The 19,942-nt window shown below is 39.8% G+C and overlaps 1 protein-coding gene across 1 annotated transcript; it reads right to left on the bottom strand.

Annotated features, from left to right (window-relative positions):
* Positions 1–13,405: 13,405 nt before the first annotated feature.
* POLR2D (RNA polymerase II subunit D) lies at positions 13,406–19,584 on the bottom strand. Its single transcript, XM_072613465.1, has 4 exons — positions 19,296–19,584; positions 18,481–18,661; positions 17,036–17,131; positions 13,406–16,401 (listed from the first exon to the last, which is right to left on the bottom strand). The coding sequence occupies exons 1-4, from the start codon at positions 19,582–19,584 to the stop codon at positions 16,323–16,325; spliced, it is 645 nt and encodes a 214-aa protein (XP_072469566.1). The 3' UTR covers positions 13,406–16,322.
* Between the last annotated feature and the right edge of the window lie 358 nt (positions 19,585–19,942).

Consider the following 19,942-nt stretch of genomic DNA (forward strand, 5'->3'; position numbering starts at 1 on the left):
AGAAAAAGTTGGTCAGACTAATCAGAGCTGAGAAAGATAGAGAAAGCAGGCAGCTGGCTGTGAGTGAGAGAGTGCATTTTGCTTAGGGGAGCCTGTTTGTGGGAAGGCCTGATAATGTATATAGACTTCTTGAATACAATGATGGATTTCTTTGTTGCTATGATGGATTTGGTTTTCTGGTGTTGGGATTCAGCTTTCTGGTTTCTGAATAAATGTTTTAGTTCTGCCTTCCATGTGGAGAGTCTGTTATATTTTTCAGTGCAGAACTGTGCCAGCATATTCATAGCCATCTTAGGGCTGTGAATGTTACACTGGCACTACGTGAGTTTACTTTCAAATGTGAGATAACCATTTAATGAGTCACTGTGACTCTCTACTGACTGACTTTGATCCAGTTCTATGCTGGGTCAAAGTGAGGGTCTTTGCACCTAACCCTATCCACAAAATCTTTTGGGCTCTAGCTCCCCTACCTCTGTTGGATTGCTCTCCCAATCTTTTGAAACTCCTAAGATATCAGCCTAGTCCAATACTTCTTGGCCTAAGAGAAAAAAAGAATAGACATAACAGAAATAGATGCAAGAACAACATGATATATCCAGGTGCTGTCCTTGCCCCTCAATCAAATCTAGCCAGGCTGGAAAGAGGAAGTTGCTTGGCCAGTTAGGATCTTTTGAATGCATGCCCCGTTTCACTCAGCAGCCAAATCTTTGTAACTCATAGTCAGTCTTTCAATGTAAAAATATGACCAGAAGCTAGAACAACACCAAGAAACATTAAGGCTATAAAAAAGATGATATTTCCTGTACAGTCATGATCCTCATCACTGGTCAGGAAGAACTGTCCTGTACCACTACTCATTTAGGATTTTCTGGTCCATCAGCCACTGCTCCACCTCCTCAAGTATCCTAAAGGGAGAATACAAAAAACCTTCCCCATGAGGCTCATGAGGGATTGCTTCCTCTCATTATTGGGGCCGATGAGATACTTTCAACTCCTCATTGCCTGAAAGCAAACCCCCTCCCAACAATGCCATCCCTAGGTCATCCAAACTCTCTTCCGAGGGAGGAGTTGGACAGTGATCTACAGGTACCTTATTAACAGAAATGTAGAGGTGCTACATTTTACATCATAATGAGCAGCATGTTATAACGGGTATGCCTTTTGCCCCTGCCTTTGCTAGTACCTACTCTTCTTCAAATGGGTTTCCTGTTTCTGCCAGTTAGCCCTCACTGAAGGACCCAGAAGCTCCTAACATCTCAAATTTGAAAAACTACCAGTGAGACTAGGAATGTCCAGTTCAGGATCACCCTCCTGAAAGGATTAGAAAGAGCAACTGGGGCATAAGGTCTTCAGGGGTCCTTTATTGGAAGCTATGGAGAGAGAATTATAGAACACTATTTGGGAGTGAAAATGGAAGCTTTTTAAAGGGATACCACATCCCTTTCTATCTTCAGAAAATAACTGAGTTGCAAGTGACATATTTGTTCATAGAACCAATTCTAGAAAGGTCTCTGGTCTTCCAAGGAAAACGAAGCATTATACTTTCAATTGCCTCCCCCAGTGGTTTGAACCAAAGAATCACAACAAAGTCACATAGCAGGATTCCTTTGGCTCCTCAAATAGCAAATTAAAAAAAAAATACACACACTTACTGACTGTATGAACTTAGGCAAGTTACTCACTTAACCTCTGAATGATTCCTCATCTGTAAAATAGGACAGCTAGTGAGCTGATCCAACCATTATGGAGAGCAATTTGGAACTATTCCCAAAGGACTACAAAAATGTGCATACCCTTTGATCCAGCAATATTGCTTCTGGGACTCTATTCCAAAGAGATCATAGAAATGGGAAATAGGTGATTTTCAAACATTCTGGGCTGAGAGTTCCAGAAGCTGCCACTGCTGCTGCTGCTAATTCACTCACTTCCAAGGCCAGATCCAGTTTGCTGGGATTGGGGTTGTACTAGTACAGCCTTTGCTAGACTGTGTTCCTCTGTCGCTCAGGTTCAGCAGATCCCTCCTACTGACCTTCTAAGTTGTCTTTGGCATCTGTGGGCTGACAAGTCTGGAAACTGTCACTGCTACCAGTGATATAGTCCCCCAAAGCCTGATCCAGCTTTGCTAGTACTGGCATGGCATGCACTAGACTGCTGTCCTCTTTCAACCTGGTGCAACAAACCTTTCCTGTCCACCTTCTAGGTTGTTTTGGGGTAGAAATCTGCCTCACTTTGTCTCTCTGTGGATTCTTCAGCTCTAGAATTTGTTCAGAGTCACTTTTTAAAGGTATTTGAAGGGATTTGGGGGAGAGCTCAGGTAAATCACTGCCTTTACTCTTCCATCTTGGCTCTATCCCCTCATATATGTAGTTTAATCTGTAACCTGACATAATTTACCGATAGAGTATGACAAAGTTATTTCCCTAGGCGATGTATATAAGATTGTGTCTATTTAACTAAATTTGTTCAATTTTTATGACAGTGAAGGAAGAATGGGATTATAGATCTATCTTAAACTTTTATGAACTAAAAAGAATGTATAAGACTGCAATATGTAAAAAATTTCTGTTACTCTGAATTAATTTTGCCAATAAGAAACCTTATTAGACTTCTAATGATGATTAGGGTTTTCTCTGAGGCCTGAACCTATGTTTCAGCATAATAATAAAACCTAAGTATTACCTCTATAATGGTAATATATAACTGACAGCAGCTACCTACCACATGAACTCAGAGAGGAGATACTTCTCCCATAAAACACATCCTAAGCAGTATTTTCTAGACTTCAATGCAAGTAAAAAAGAAATTTCCACATTTCAAAATCCATGTAATTATGCATTTGAGATGCTTCCACTTGACCTTCAATTGGAAGTGATTTATCTTCAATATAATAACATGATTAAAGACAAATATCAAGAGAAGAATTTAAAAGAATTCTGTAAATGCCTCCCAAGTGATGAATATACTCAATTAAAATCATATACTTGTGAAATACTATCAGTGTGTGGCAGTGCTTTTCTGTGTGAAAAGACATTTTTCAAAGATAAAATATATGAAATTCCTTTACAGATCAACATTAAGAGAAGGTTTACAATCAATTGTAAATTGATTAAATTGATTAGAAACACTAACTTTAAACCCCAACCATGCAAAATGTTATACCCGCAAAAGGAATTCAATTCTTCTAATTAGTAGATCTGTATTACAAAAAAAAAAAATTATACTTAATTACTATTTTATTTTGAATTTTGTCAATTAAAATATGTAGAAATTTACTTTCATATTATATAAGTACATAATATCTTTGATTTTGCCTTTCACTTGCAAAGCCTAAAATATTAACTTCTGATCCTTTATAGAAAACATTTATTGACCCAGCCCTGTTTCAACAGTTCTCAAAATGTGGTCCAGTGACTTCTGGGAGATCCTGGGAGATCCTCTCAACTTGTGTGGCAGTGAGTAAGGCACTGGGTCTGATGGAAGTAAAACCAGAGTTCAAATCCGGTCTCAGACACTTATTTGTTGCATGGCATTGGCAAGTCACTTTAACCTCTGTTTGCCTCAACTATAAAAATGGAATAACAAATAGTACCTACCTTGCAGGGTTGTTGTGAGGATTAAATAAGAAATTGTTTGTAAAAATCTTTTAGCATAGTGCAGAAAAATTCTTATTCCCTTAGCCCTACCTCAAGGTTAAAACTATTTTTATAACAATACTAAGATGTCTAATGTGATAAATACCTATTGAAATAACCCCTACAAACAAAAAGGTGAGGTTCTCAATAATTTTTAAGAGCGTAAAGGGGACCTGAAACCAAAAAGGTTGAGAACTGCTGTCCTAAAGGAATATATAGATTATCCTCATAAAGATTTTATTAAGGTGGGAAAGTAAACCTATGGACTAGTAGTTATTGATATTTTCTTGTTTGCCCCTCCCCACCTTTTTTGTAATAAGACTAAAATTTTTCTCTAATCCTTCGACATTCTCTCTCATTTAAAGTATTTTGGGGGCTGCTAAGTGGTGCAGTGAATAGAGTACTAAGCTTGGAATCAGGAAGAAATGTTCCTGAGTTCAAATCTGGCCTCAGACACTTAATAGCTATGTAACCCTGGGCAAGTGACTTAACTCTGTTTACCTCAGTTTCCTCATCTGTCAAATGAGCTGGAGAAAGAAATGGAAGACTACTCCAGCATCTTTGACAAGAAAACCCCAAATGGGGTCATAAAGACTCAAATATGAATGAACAATAACATTGTGCTGCTTCCAACAAAAGCCTCTTTTGTGTATATTTGTCCAACCCAGCTGCTCCTTCCCTTCACCATTTTCTTTAATCTTTCTTCATGAAGACCCTCAAGTAGGAACTGTAAGTCCAAACGTTGTGACTTTATAAAAATCTCAACAGATCTTTCCCATATTTTGCCTGTTTGTTGTCGTCCTTGTGGTTTCATTCTTCAATCCTCTTGGGATGACTTTGATCAGTTGTGTGCTAAGCTTCCTGTAATCTTGTTTTTTCCTCCACTGCATTTCATATCTGAAAAAGGCAACATTGCTCATAGTCTCCCACCCTGTTTTTCTTTAATATTTTACAAACAATTTTAAATTTTTAACCAATGTTGCCCTTGGCTGCCATATCTCTCTACTTGGCAAGGAGATCAAATGCTTGCTTGTTGAAAGAGCTTTTAAACTATTTCAGTCTCCTTGGTAACAACTAATTGACATCAGTTAAACTTCCTTAGGAAATGGTAATAGGATGTTCTTTTATCCATTTCCAATTTTTTATTGTCAGCAACATGTTTACATAGGTCAAGTTGGAGCAGTCTCAGTTGGACACCATTATCTTCTTATTTTCTGATTTGGCATTGATCTTGATCTTTGCTGTTGGTCTGACTACACAGACAGCTGATTCAGAAATTACTTCCCTATTGGAAACCAGATGTTTCCAATCTTTTAAAAATGTTTCACTTTTGGTGCTTCTTGGAGGGTCTTGCTATGTCTCACATCTCTTTTCAAAAAAAAGCTCTTCATGATATGTATGCATGAAGTTCCTGCAAAGCCTACCCGTCAATGGCCTCTCTCATTTTTTAGTTATGAACAATGCTTTTCAAAACATTTTTTCACCATTTTCCCCTATACCAACCACTACATTTAAGTCAGGAAACATTTATTAAATGCCTATTATATGCCATGCATGTACATCTCTACTGCCTGGAGATACAGAGACACAAGCGAAACAGTCCTTGACATTGAGGTATTTACAGTCTATTGAGGGGAAGCATGTATCTATAGCTATACACAAAAGATAATTTGGGAGAGAAAATATTAACAGCTTTGGGGATCAGGAAAGGCTTCATGAAGAAATTGGAACTGGAGCTGAACCTTGAAGGAAATTAGGGATTTTAAGAGGCAAAAGTGAGGAGGGAATGGATTCTAAGAATGAGGGTCAGCCTGTGCAAAGGCATAGAAGACACTTCTTAGCTGCGTGACCCTGGGCAAGTCACTTAACCCTGTTTGCCTCCATTTCCTCATCTGTAAAATGAGCTAGAGAAGGAATGCCAAAACATTCCAGTATTTTTACCAAGAAATTCACCTTAGCTCCCCAAAAAAGGGGTCACAAAGAGTCAGACACAACTGAAAAGGACTTAACAACAACTGACCTCCATCCCAGACAGAAACCCGTGGCAGAGGAAGGTTGTAGAGATGTTTTAGCATCTATTCAGAATAAGTTACATCCTTTGCCTTATTTTTCAATCTATACTTTTTCTTCCAGAGGGCTGATCTTTATATAAGTATTCCCTCCCAAGTTCTGCCATGAGTCAAATCACCTGAGCATACTCTATGATCTTTTGAACATATTATCTGTCTTTGTGGGAATCTACCTGATGTATATTTCTCTATTCTCACATATTCAACCATTTAAAATCTTACCAATATCTCAATTTCATTTTTTTATTTCCTTTTTTTATATCTGTCTTCCTCTCTCCATCTCACCTCTAGTGCAGGCATTACAGAAGGTCACTATTTGACACAAATTTATAAATATGTGTAGAACCATACCATGAATACTTCTATTTATCAGTTCTTTCTTTGGAGATAGCATCTTCCTTCATAAGTTGATCTGAGTATTTATAGTACTCAGAGTAACTTGGTTGTTCACCATTATACTTCAAACAATATTGCTGTTACTGTATACGATGTTCTCTCTCTCTCTCTCTCTTTTTTTTTTTTTTGCATTAGTTGATGCATAATAAATTCTTCTCTGGCCCTTTATTTTTACTCCATATGTATCTCTCATTTTTAAATGTGTTTCTTGTAAACTACATATTGTCAGTTTCAAGTTTTTAAACTGTTCTGTTATCCTTTTCCATTTCATGGGTGAGTTCATCCCATTTGTATTCAAAGTTACAATTTCTAGCTGTACATGATGTACCATCTTATTTCTTCCTCAGTGTTTATCCTCCTCTTTTTACTCTAACCTCCTCATATGTCCAATTTACTTCTAACCACTGCCTCCCTAATCCATACCCCTTCTAAGAATCCCTGCCTTATCCTCTCCCCTTACCTTTGTATTCCTTAATCTACCCACTCATAAGGTTCCTCCCCTCATTCTCTCACCTTTTCTAAGAATCCCTCACTTATCCTATCCCCTCCCCCTCCTATTTCTCTGTAAACTAAGAAGACTTTTATACCCTTATAGATGTATATGTCATTATTTCTTTAACCTAATTCTGAAAAGAATAAGCTTCTTGCACTATCAACCCTCCACCCCCTTCTGCCTCCACTATAGAAGTTCTTCTATTTGCACCTCATTTGTATAATACAATTGCTCCATTTCACCTCTCCCTACCTAATTTTTTTCGTTAAGATCCTTCCATCATATTCAATTCAGCCCCAAGCCTTCTATCTATGTGTGCTCTTTCAACTACCTAAATAATGATAACATTCTTAAGGGTTTCAGATAACATTTTCCCATGTAAGAAGTAAACATTTTCACCTCATTAAATTCTTTATAATTGACCTTTAATGTTTACCTTCTTATGTTTCTCCTGAATCCAGTAGGTCAAATTTTCCATTTGGTTCCATTTTTTTCTTCACAAATTCTGAAAGCCCTTTAATTCATTAAATATCTGGGTTTTTCTTCCATTCAGGATTTCACTCAGCTTTGCTAGTAAGTTATTCTTGGTTGCAGACCCAGCTCCTTTGCTCTTTGGAACATAATGTTCCATGCCCTTCAGTCTTTTAATGTAGAAGCTGTTAAATCTCATGTTATTCTGACAGTAGTTCAATGGTATTTAAATTGATTTCTTTTTTTTTCTAGTTGCTTGTAATATCTTCTTCTTGACCTAGGAGTTTTGAAACTTAGCTAAGATGTTCCTGTGAATTTTCATCTTGGGATCTCTTTAAAGTGGTGATTGGTGAATTTTTTCTATTTCATTTTTACCTTCTCATTTTAATACTTCAGGACAATTTGCCTTAATAATTTCTTGAAGTATAGTACCTAGATTTTTTTTTTAATCATAACTTTCAGGTAGCCAAACAATTCTTATATTGTCTTTCCTCAATTTGTTCTCCAGATCAGTTGTTTTTCTAATAAGATGTTTCACATTCTTTTCTATTTTTTTCAGCCTTTTGATTTTATTATTTCTTGTTTTTTTATGAAGTCATTATCTTTCCCTTGCCAATTCTAATTTTTAAGGAATTATTTTCTTCTTTAAGTTTTTGGATCTCTTTTTCCAATTGGTTGACTTTCCTTTCATAATTTTCTTGATTTTCTTGCATTACTCTCAATTTTTTCCTAATTTTTTCAACCTCTCTGATTTAATTTTTAAAGTCCTTTTTAAGCTCTTCCAAAAACTTTTCTTGTGATTGTGACCATTTTGCTTTTTGCTTTTGTAGCTCTTTTAACTTCACTATTTTCTTCTGAGTTTGAACCCAGATCTTCTCTATCACTTTAGTAGCTATCTATGGTTGGTATCTTTGTCTTTTGTTTACTCATTTTTGGGGGGCAGCTAGGTGGTGCCATGGATAGAGCACCAGTGCAGGAGTCAGGAGGACCTGAGTTCAAATCTCACCTCAGACACTTGACACTCAGGTCTTTCCTAATATCCTCCTAAGTTGCCTTTGGAAGACAACTGCTTTACTCTGACTTTTAAGTGTTTCTTCCACTCAAAGTTCACTTTAAGGCATTATATTATGTTGTGGGGGAATTTAGGAGTCAGGTAATTTTCTCCCTTATTCCACCATCTTCCTAGAATCTTCTCTCAATCATCTCAATTTCACTTCAACTTCTCCTTTTCAGATTCTCATTCTAAGAACATTATAATGGCATCACTGAGAATTCTTATTTTCAAAGTTGCTTTACATTCCCTAACACTATTTTTCAAACACTATCATTAACTCAGCAAAACAGAATAACTTTTTACTTAGAAATTAAGCCAGTCACCTTTTTTGTTTTTAACATTGGTTATTTGTCTGAAAGCATTGTAGATTATATTCCTCCACTTCTCTCTCAAGGCAAACAGTGTTGTAAACATAATGGAAACATTCAGGGTTTTGCCAGCTAATAACACTGATTACTAATAATCATTGTCCAAGGTTTTCAAATACTCAAATAGATGAATCTGTGATTTTACTGCTGTATGTATTCCTTCCAGTGAGAAGAGATGCATAGTACTTGGCACACAAAAGGGACTTAATAAATGTTCCTTATTTTCCTCCCTCCTTCCTTCCTTTCTTCCTGTGATGCAGATGTTAACCTATCCATACTTGTCTATCTTATGTGACTTTCATCAATGTCCTCCCATAAGTCTGTCACACCCAACAGGTTGAGTGATCTATAAGCTTTCTCTTGACATCCTGAGAATAACAGCCCATGGACTGTGCAACATTTAGCCCCTACTATCACATGATCCGACTATGATGACACCCTTTACTCTTGTTTCTCCTTAATAATTTGTTTGTAATGTGTTATAGCCTGTTGTGCCCACCACGAATCTCTCAAACCTTTTTGGATAATAATTCAAGTTCCATGTTTTCAGGAACTGTAGCAATCCATGACTAGTAACCAAAAAAAAAAAAAAACCATTGAAAAAGAATGGGTATTATAAAGATGAGCTGTGTTTCATGGAAAGGCTTGGGGTTATTAAGGTACCAATTTTGTAGTTTTTCAAAGGTGATATAGCCCATTCTCTTCCTTTCCAATTCTGGGTTTGGCTCATTATCCATTGACAATGTTGATCTAAGATTATATATACACACACTGAGAGCCTCTAATAGATTCTTGGTCAATAGGCATTTATTAAGCATTTACTATGTGCATGCTCCACCACACTAAATGCTAGGGATATAAAGAAAGGCAAAAATCATAGTCCCTTTTCTCAAGAAGTTCATATTCTGTTCTAATGGGAGAGATAACATGCAAATAACTATGTTCATACAAGATATGCACAGTATAAATAGAAGGTAATCTCAGAGGGAAAGTATTGGGAGGACCAGGGAGTCTTCCTGTAGAAGATACATTTGAGCTGAGTGTTGAAGGAAGCCAGGAAGGTAGGACTGAGAGTGAAGGAGAGTAGTCATACTTTAAGATGGGAAATGAAGTTTCATGTATGAGAAACAGAATATGGGCCAGTGCAGCTAGACCAAAGTGTTATGTGGAGGGGAGTAAAGTAAGTGCAAGAAGACTGGAAAAATAGGAAAGAGACAGATTGTAAAGTGCCTTAAAAGCCAAATAGAGGATATTTTATTTAATCCTAGAGGTAATAGGGAGCTAACTGGAGTTTTTTGAAAAAGGAGGGGTGATGAAGGGGGCAGAGCCTAATTGGCAGAGTAAAAACAAGGTGTTCCCTGAGCTCTTCCCCAAAGCCCTAGAAATACCTGTAAAAAATGACTCTAAACAAATTCTAGAGCTACAGAACTCACAAAATGGCAGAGTGAAACAAATCCCCAGCCCAAGACAATCTGGAAAGTCGACAGGATCTTTTGCAATGGGTAGGGAGTGGAGTAGTCTGGCATGGGCTGCACTGACAAATAGGACAGAGCAGGCCTCAGGGGACTCAATCATTGGCAGCTGTGGCAGTTTCCAGACTTCTCAACCCACAAATGCCTAAAAGGTCAGTGGGAAAACTCTATGGGACCTGGCTGAAAGAGGAGGATGTGGTCCAGTTGGGGATCTGGTCCCAGTCCCAGGGTAGTGGGGGTGGTGGTGGGGATGCCAGCTGCTGGCAGCTGCAGGGAGGTGGAAGCAGCAGCATCAGTGGCAGTGGCAGAGGCTGCTTCTACAACTCTGAGTCCACAGATGATGGGGGATCAAGAAGCTGATACAAAATCCCTAAAGCCTGGGACATTATATCTACCCCCATGGAAGCAGAGTCCCACCTTGACAAAGAGTTAGAAAATCAAGTATTTGGCTGGGAAGATGAGTATACATTGTAAAAGAACTCAGACTATAGAATTTTACTTTGGTGACAAGGAAGATCAGGGCATACAACTAGAGGATGACAGCAGAGTCAAAGTTCCTACATCAAAAGCCTCCAAGAAGAATATGAATTGGTTGCAGGCCATGGAGGAGCTTAAAAAGGATTTTGAAAATCAAGTAAGAGAAGTAGAGGAAAAATTGGGAAGAGAAATGAGAGCAATGCAAGAAAATCATGAAAATCAAGTCAATAACTTGCTAAGGGAGACCCAAAAAAACACTGAAGAAAATAACACCTTAAAAAATAGACTAACCTAAATGGCAAAAGAAGTCCAAAAAGCCAATGAGGAGATGAATGCCTTAAAAAGCAAAATTGGCCAGATAGAAAAGGAGGTCCAAAAGTTGACTGAAGAAAATAATTCCTTCAAAATTAGAATGGAGTAAATGAGAAGGGAGGGGTGACATAGTCAGACCTATGTTGTAAGGAGAAAAATTTACTTTGGCAGCTAAATAGAGACTTGATTAGAGTGGGAGAAAACTTTGAGGCAGAGAGACAAGTTAGAAGACTATTGCAATTGTCCAGTCAAAATGTGATAAGGGATGTACTAAGACTGTGTGGCTATATGGACAGAGAGAAGGGGATGGTATATATGAAAAATACTGTGAAGGTAGAAATGACAAGATATAGTAACAGATTGCATACATGGAGTAACTGTAAATGTGACTGTGAGGATGACAACAAGGTTGTAAGCTAGAGTGACTAGGAGAATGATGGTAACCTCAACAGTAATTTTGGCAACAGTGATGCCAAAAAAAGGTGGCCACTGAAATTTTTTTTTTAATGCACAGAAGAGAAGAAAGTTCAGAAGGAACCATAGACAAGAAGAATAATTTTGAAAGTAATATGTTGAATGCATATGCTTTTTATTTTTTAAACATTCATTTTTTAAAACTTTGAATTCCAAATTCTCACTCCCCTCTTGCCCCTCCCCCACCCATTGAGAAGGCAAACATATTACAGTTTTTAAAAAAGAAAGTGGGACTAAAAGAAGATTCAGTTTCATATACAAACCCTTCTGTGTAATGGTGTATATGTGAAAAGGCTCTTGGGGGTTTTGGAGCTAAAGGAGGCTGAGAAGGAACCATTATATAAGAAGAAGAAACAGGAGAGAACAATGTTATGAAAACTCCAGGTGAAAGTATTTAGAAGGACAGGGGAATTGACAGTGTCAAAGGCTACAGAGAAATCGAGGATGAGGACTGAAAAAAGGGATTTGATTAAAAAGAGATCCTTGGTATCTTTGGAGAGATTTTTTGCCTTTGAATGATGTGGTCAGAACTCAAGAGTGCAGAGAGGGTTTAGAAGAGAGGAAGTGAGGAAAGCAAGTAGAGGCACCTGGTGCATAGCTTTCTCATGAAGCAGAAAAGGGGAGGAGGTAGGAAGGATGGTAGCTAGTGGGCATGCATGTCATAGCTGAGACTATAATAGTCATCTTTCATTAACTTGGTTTTTCCTGTGTGCAGAATCAGGCCAAACTCTTTAGAATGATTCTAGATGCTCTTTCAAAGGTTCTGCTAGTGTTCTGCGGCATGATGTAATCAATAATCATCTGTCTTTTCTTTTTCCATCAGCTGCTATGATACTTGCTTTAGATTCTAGGAATATCATGCCTTTCCCCAGGATAAATTCACCTGAAATCTCATCATTCATTAGACACTCAACACATCTGTAACCATCTACCCTGTGTTGGAGGGCTGGAGGTCAGAGTAATAAACTCCCAAAATCTTCCCTCTATAAAGCAAGAGCTCAGAATAATTCCACATTTTCCATCTGTTTCTCTAGTTTCCACTTCACAAATGGTGGCCTTTCCCCCACACCACACACTTTTTCAGCTTCGTTTTGTGTGTTATCTTCCCCCTTTAGATTGTAAACTCCTTGAGGGCAGGGATTGTCTTTTTTTATTTGTATCCCCAGCACTCAGCACAATGCCTGGCTACATCTAGAGGATCTCACAGTCAGGAATCCCTCCTTTGCTTGGATTTTTCACTAGATCTTCAAGAGAGTGGGGAACATTTTTTTAGAGAGCATAACTAGTCATCTTCAGGTTATACATCCTTGACCTGACTCCTGCCTTGCTCTGCATGTCTAGTTGGTGCCAATTTTCTCTAAGTAGCCTACCTATCTGCACCATTGTGCTGCTTTTTTTGTGTTCCCTTCTCCTCTGCTTTTCATTCCTGCCTCTGGGAACAGTAATTAAATCACACTACGATTTGGAAAGAACATGTCAACCAATTGTCCTGTAACTCCACTCACCATCCCTATGACTTCCTATTATAAAACACGGCTCCCAGGCTACCATTCTTCAACATGTATGGTCTTGCCCTATTACAGTGTAAGTTCCTTGAAGACCAGGGCAACCTTTTTTTCATTTGGAATCTTAGTGCACAACACTTAGTAAGTTTGCTTAATAAATGTTTTTGCATTACATCTATTACTGTTTTAATTGAAGTTAATGATCTAAGGATGATCAAATGAGGTTTTCTCTATTGTTAGCATCTTTCAAGGAATGTGCATGACTTTAAAATATGCATGGGAAATATCTTGGAGAACCTTTATGGTGGTACTTTGGTCTATTAAATCAAACGTTTTTAGAGGGTCCAATGATAATCTTGCTTATGAAAACCTGCCTAATGCATGCTATCTTTAACATGATTTCATGCACAGTCCTTTTGCTGTACTTCTGTGTATATGGAAATATATGTATATAGAAATATATTTTTGATGTTTGTCAAGTACAAAATAACATTTTAAAAACGCAAATAAAAGATGACCTTGGTACATGTATAGACCATTCTCATCAAAATTTTATGTAATTTTATATTTTTACTTATATTTATTTTATATTATTTTTTATTTTCTTTATACACTTTATATAAATTTATAAAATTTTATATAAATGAGAAAGAACATGGGTAGGCACCCAGGACTGACAATATTTTACATCTATATAGGTTTTTATTTTTCAAGGCACCTTAAAAAAACATCCATCAGTTCTACAAGCATTTATTAAATAACTATGTTATGTGTAAGACACTGGGGATGCAGAAACAAAACAGCCCCTGCCCTCCAGCTAATACTCTACAGGGGGGAACAACATGAATACAGGTAAACAAATATAATACATCTGAAATAAATATATCCAAAGTTTTTTGGGGGAGCAGATGGCACCTTAAATAGAAAACACACTTGAAATGAGCTTTGGAGGGAGAGATAAGCAGAGGAAGAGGAGGAGAGCAAATCTAGGTATGGAGGACAGTGTGTGAAAAGCAAACTTGGGGAGTGTATCATCTATGAACAGCAAATAAGCCAGTTTGGCTTATTCTGTAGTCCAAGCTGTGGAATTTGTGTGAGGGGGAATAATAGAAGTCCAAAGATTGGACCCAGATTGTCAAGTTTTAAATGCCAGAGGAATTTGTATTTTATCCTATTGTTTATAATTCTGCGAGTATGCAGGGCAGGTGAAATCCTCATTTTACAGAAGAGAATGCTAAGGCTTAATTCGAAAGGTGGAAGTGACTTGTCTAAGGTCAAACCACTAGTGAACAGAAAGGTCAGGACTATTTTTGTTTGTTTGCTCAGTCACTTCAGTTACAGGCGAGTCTGTGACCTCATTTGGGGTTTTCTTGGCAGGGATACTAAAGTGGTTTGCCCCTTCCTTCTCCACCTCAAATGAGGAAACTGAGGCAAACAGAATTAAGTGACTTGCCCAGGGTCACGCAGTTAGTAAGAATCCGAGACCAGATTTGAACTTGAGAAAACAATTCCCAATTCAGGCCCAAAAGGTCTTCTGACTAGCTGCCAAAAATGTAGAAGATGGAGTTAAATGGGTATTGACTCAAAGGCACATTATGGAACTGCTTTGAAAAAGTCTTGATATGAGTTTAAAAAAAAAGTCTTTCCTCTTAAAATCAGAGTTTAAAAATAAGCGAGTCCCAATTACTTGAATTGTGATTGAAGTTTTACTATCCACACTTAGGACAATGGTTCAAAAGGGGCCATCACTTTTGCTAGATGTATTACAAAATTTTGCCTCCCTAAACTGCAAGTCTGCAGGCCTCTTTATTAGACTACTCTCACCCCTTCCCCATTTCCTCCACACAACTCAAAACATTTTAGGATTTCCTGGTTTAGCCCAAACGCCCAGCAGGACTTTACTGTCTGTCTTTACAACTGGAGTCACTAGCAGCTCTAATGAAAGTCTAGGGGAAGTGAGAATCAAAGGTGAATGAGGGTGGTGGAAGAGGGGTGTCAGAGTGGAACATGAATCCCAAGGCTCAGGTAATGAGTCAAAAGGCCTAAATACTTAGGACCCCTACTTTGTTGCCAACTCAAACAATCAGTGTGCCAAGGTTCCTCACATAAAACCTCCAAGCCTCGACCAAGAAAAGAACCACTGACCTAGAATAAACTTTTGTTTGTTCTTATGGAACTAGAACTTGTTTACTGGAATGATTTTTTTGATACGTAGAAGCTGTTTGTTTAATTTTATTCCTTCAAATTGACATTTAAGTACCTGATTCTGTATAGGACACTGTGGTAGGCATTAGGAGAGAAGCAAAATCTTAGTAGTCATTGACTGCTGTCTTGAAGTGTTTTTTTCTCTATGTTGACATTTAGAGGAAATGACATTATTTCAAAGTCCTTACTGCTCCATAAAATGCAGGTTCTCATACTTTATTGAAAAATAATTTCATTTCCTAGAGTAAGTTTACTTCTTAGGAATTACACAATTAACTGGATATCCAATACAGAATCTACCCATTCCCTTTTCTATTATTAGATCAAATTACAGTTAACATATTTTAGGGTGTGGGAAAAGCAATTGCAAAAAAAAATTTGCATGACCTTTCAGAAATCAGTGCTGAGATTTAGGGCTAGAAAAGAAACTTATTTCACTGTGATGACCTAATGAGAATCAAGTCTCATTCTCTCTGGTCCTCCTCAATATTTTCCTGTGATATACCAAACCAATATTGAATTGAATGCCATTTAAAATCAGGATCAAGGATTAGCTTAACTCAGAGCTTTTAAACCTTTATCAGAGCAACTGTCAGATAAGAGTAAATCCCACAAATTCCTTTCTGCTCTGAAACCTCAAAGCCTTGAGGATATGCAAGAGGCCAAACTGAGCCCCCTTGAATAAAGGCTCTTTTGAACTTATATACAGTGATGCCCTAAGACTGCCAGTAGTTTATCTTTTTCCCTCTGAGTTTTGGCCAAATTGACTATATGGTACTTCAAGATTGTGAGGTGTTCAGTTTTTCTTTTTTTTAAGAATTTCAAACATTCAGGTATAGGTTCACTTTGATTTTTCCTTCCATCATTTATATGAGACTTTTTACATACTCTAATCTGGGTCAATAATATTTCACAATAGCTTGAAATTCAAACCAGAAACGTGAATATAAATGAAGTGCCAAATTCAGTGATATGAGGTAGTCAATAACATGACATATTCATTTACTGGCTAAATTCTCCCACCTCATTCTTTCCCCTTAAGCAATTCCTTCTAAGAGAAGGGACGGAGAGGATGATGCAAGCATTTAGGTACTGGTCCACTACCTCATCTGAAAACCCTTCATTAAAGGAAATCACCCCAAAGCCCTGTTAAGAGTAGATGACATTCCTGGCCTTAGCCGCATCTCAAATATTCAGAGTCAATCAGAATCACAACTGTTCACAAGTCTGAATTACTTGTTGATGCAACACTGCACTGTGTTGTCCACAGGAGGCTTGACCAACTTTTGTGACTACATTTCAGTACAGTCTCTGGAGGGAGTCCGAGTTCTCAGTTGCAGAAGAATTTTGGGAAATGTCCCCTCTGTCTTCACTGAAGGGCTGGGTTCCTATTATTAATACTGGAAGCTCCTCTTGGTCTGAATATCATCAAGAATCTGTTGCAATTCCTCATCTTCAAATCGACCCTCCAGGCTATAGGAGAACCAAAAAAACCAATCAATGACAGTGAAGATACTTTGTTCTCAATCTTATGAATTTCACATCCTTTCAGCTTCCCTATACTAATTTTCAACACTATTTGTCCACCAACTTTTCATTTAGGCCTAAAGATCATGTTTCCCAGTGATAATGGTTTCCTTATTAGTCATTTTTCAAATCTTAGATACAAAATCTGACTTTTCTTTTACTCTTTCCACCAGAGTTCAATACCAGGTAAGGAAAATTAAGAATTCACATGTACAGGTCCAAGTAATTTGTTTTACTGATGCTTTTTGTTTGTATATCGCATTAACTTCTGAATATAGCCATCCTTTCTCCCCTATTCAGTGAGCCTTCCCTTGAAAGAGAGTAAAAAAAAAAAAAACAATTCAGCAAAACCAATCTACACATCCACTGCATCTGACATAATTATGCAACAGTTTATACCCACAGTCCCCCATCTCTCCAACTGAAGGAGATAGGTATATTTCTCATCCCTTTGGGGGGCCAAGCTTGATAATTATAGTTACAAGGTATTCAATTTTGTTCTATTTGGTCTTTCCATTTCCATTGCTGCAGTCATTATAGATGATATATATTGTTTCCTTGACCCTGGATTAGTTCTCACCTTGGAATCAGAGCCTTAGCCTCTTCTGCTGTCTCAGGACAAAGGTTTGCTAAACAGGCCAACTCAAACTTATGGAGCTTTTTCTGGAGTAACAAACTGAACAGAAAGAGTAGAATACAAACAAAAAAGAATGTCAAAACTAAAAAAGGTATAAAATCATTCACTCAGAAAGTTTATATTGAATATCTATTATATACTAGGTGTTACAGGGTTTCATAAAAGAACACAACCCCTTCATAGATACTGCCTGAATATGGTTAATGTTGGCAAAGGACCTCTCAACATAAACATCAAGGTTGGCAAAAGGAAGGCTGAGATGAGGAAGTTAGGAGAAGAATACCATCTGTGGTTAGGTTACCTTACCCACCAACACTGAATATCCATTAGTAAGAAAACAGCAATATTTTTAGGGATCTAAAATGAAGCAACCTTTTGCCTACAATAGATTTTGGTATTATTTGCTGTTGTTTCCTTTTTCCTTGCTTCAAAATTCATGTCAAATCCATGTCAGGTATTCTCTATTAAAAATCCTCTGAAAGGATGTAGAAAAATTAGGACATTAACATACTACTGGTGGAACTGTGAACTGATCCAACTACTTTAAAGAACCATCTGGAATCATGCTTTGTTATAAAGTTGCACAGACCCCCTGACCCAGAAATAATACTATTAGGTCTGTTTTGCAAGATGATCAGGAAAAAGGAAAAGAATCTATATGTTCTAAAATATTTATAGCAGCTTTCTTTATGGTGGCAAGGAACTGGAAACTGAGCGGATGCCCACTGATTGGGGAATGGCTAAACAAGTTGTGCTATGTGATTGTGATGGAATACTACTGTGCTGTAAGAAATGATGTGCTGGTTGATTTTAGAAAAACAGGGAAAGACCTGCATCAAGTCATAAAAAGTGAAGTGAACAGAACCAAGAAAACATTGTATACAGTAACAGCAACATTGTTTGAAGAATAATTGTGAACAATCAAGTTACTGAGTACTATAAATACTCAAATTCACTACAGAGGACTGATGAAGACACTATGTATCTTCAGAGAAAGAAACGATAAATGGAAGTATGCATAGGATGATTTTATACATATATTTATAAATTTCTGTCAAATGTCCCCTCTCTAGTGTAAGTGGGAAAGAGAAAGTTTTCATTCAAAAATGTAAAAAAATCTAAAATTTTAAAAACTCTTCTAAACTTTACCTGTTTTCCTGAAGTGTTCAGTTCTTTGTGACTTTGTTTTTTGGGTTTTTTGGCAAAGATCTTGGAGGGGTTTGCCATTTCCTTCTTCAGTTCATCTCACGGATGAGGACGCTGAGGCAGACAGAGTTCAGTCCTAGCACTCTCTAACCCCCGCGCCCCCCGGCTGCCCGAACCTCCAGCAGTCGGAGGTGACCACGGAGCCCGTCTCTCCCGAGAAGCTCGCTTCCTCGGGCACTCACCTCCGAACGCTAGCGATGGTCTCCCGGTTCTTAAAGCGACTGAAGCGGGCCGTGTAATTCAGAGTCTTCATGAACACCTCCGAAAGCTCCTGCTCGTCCTCGGCGCTCTCGTTCTGCTGCTTTCGGTGCTCCAGAAGCATGTGCACTTCCGAATTCAGGAGCGTCTCGGCTGTTTCAAACTCTATGGGCGAGAAAGGACGCGCGTCAGCGGGGGTGCTGCAGCGGTCCGCCCGCGGGCGCCCGAGGGCTATCCCGGGGCGGCCACGGCGGATGCTGCGCTTCTCCCCGGGCCCCCGAGGGGGACGGCTAGTCCGTACACGCCGTGCTCCCCAGCGCTCCCCTCCGGAGCTGCCCATCTCCGGACCGCCCCAGTCCGGGCTCGCTCCCTCGGTCCCTGACACAGTGAGCGCTCCTGCGGGCCCTCGGGCGCCTGCGCCCAGGGCGGGGGTCCCAGAGGGCAGGGGCAGCCCTGCTCCCAAGCGGGGGTCCGGCCAGCGTCCCGGGGCGAGGACGGGCATTCCGGGGGCGCGGGAGGGGGCCGGGGCTGCAGCGTCGTGCGCGGACCGCAGCGAGAGAGGGCCCACCCACCGGGGGCTTGTCTTGTCTAGTTATCAGCAGGAAGCATCACCTCGCGGGCAGCGCGGACCCCGGGGCCCCCGGGCGCAGCCTCCGGACCGCGGGCGCCCCCTCAGCCCCGTCCGCTGCCCCCGGTCCCGCCTCAGGGGTGCGAACGGAGAGGCAGGACGGCCTCGGCCGGGCGTGGGGGCTCGCCCTTTCCGCCCGCTCCCGGGGGCCGCAGCGCCCGCCAGGCGCACCTTTGGGGAAGACGAGCTGCGAAGCGTCTTCCTCCACATCTCCGGCGCGAGGGTCGCTGCCTCCGGCCGCCATCACGCTCCAGCTCCGCGCCAAAGGCGGGACCGGAAGCGGAAGTGAGCCGCGAAGGGAGGCGGGGGCTAGGCCGCGGAGGATGGGGCCGTCTGGCCGAAGGAAGCGGCCTAGGGGGCGCCATCTTAGGCACCGGAGTGGGGAAAGGAGATCCTCGAAGGCTGTCAGGATGTCTCGTTCTTTCCCGCCCGGCATGCTGGCGCGCACGCGCACACTCATCCGCTGGCTCGCTGGAGACTGTGCAGACACACAGCCATCCATGCACACTGCCGAGGACGCGCACCCCCGCGTGGGAAGGGAAGACGGACCTTAAGTCTGCGTGGCGCTGCCTCCGTGGAACAGATCATAGAATTTAGATCACAGCAGTCACAGCTGTTCCACATCTGCCCTCCCTCCCTTCCTTCCTTCCTTCCTTCCCTCCTTCCTTCCCTCCTTTCATCCTTCTTTCCTTCCTACCTTCCCGCCTTCCCTCCCTCCTTCCATCCTTCCTTCTTTCCATCGTTCCTTCCATCCTTCCTTCCTTTCTTTTTCTTCCTCTCTTCCATCCTTCTTTCCTTCCTTCCTTCCCGCCTTCCCT

The sequence above is a fragment of the Notamacropus eugenii genome, chromosome 5 (assembly GCF_028372415.1).
Source record: "Notamacropus eugenii isolate mMacEug1 chromosome 5, mMacEug1.pri_v2, whole genome shotgun sequence".
In the NCBI taxonomy this organism is placed as follows: Eukaryota; Metazoa; Chordata; class Mammalia; order Diprotodontia; family Macropodidae; genus Notamacropus; species Notamacropus eugenii.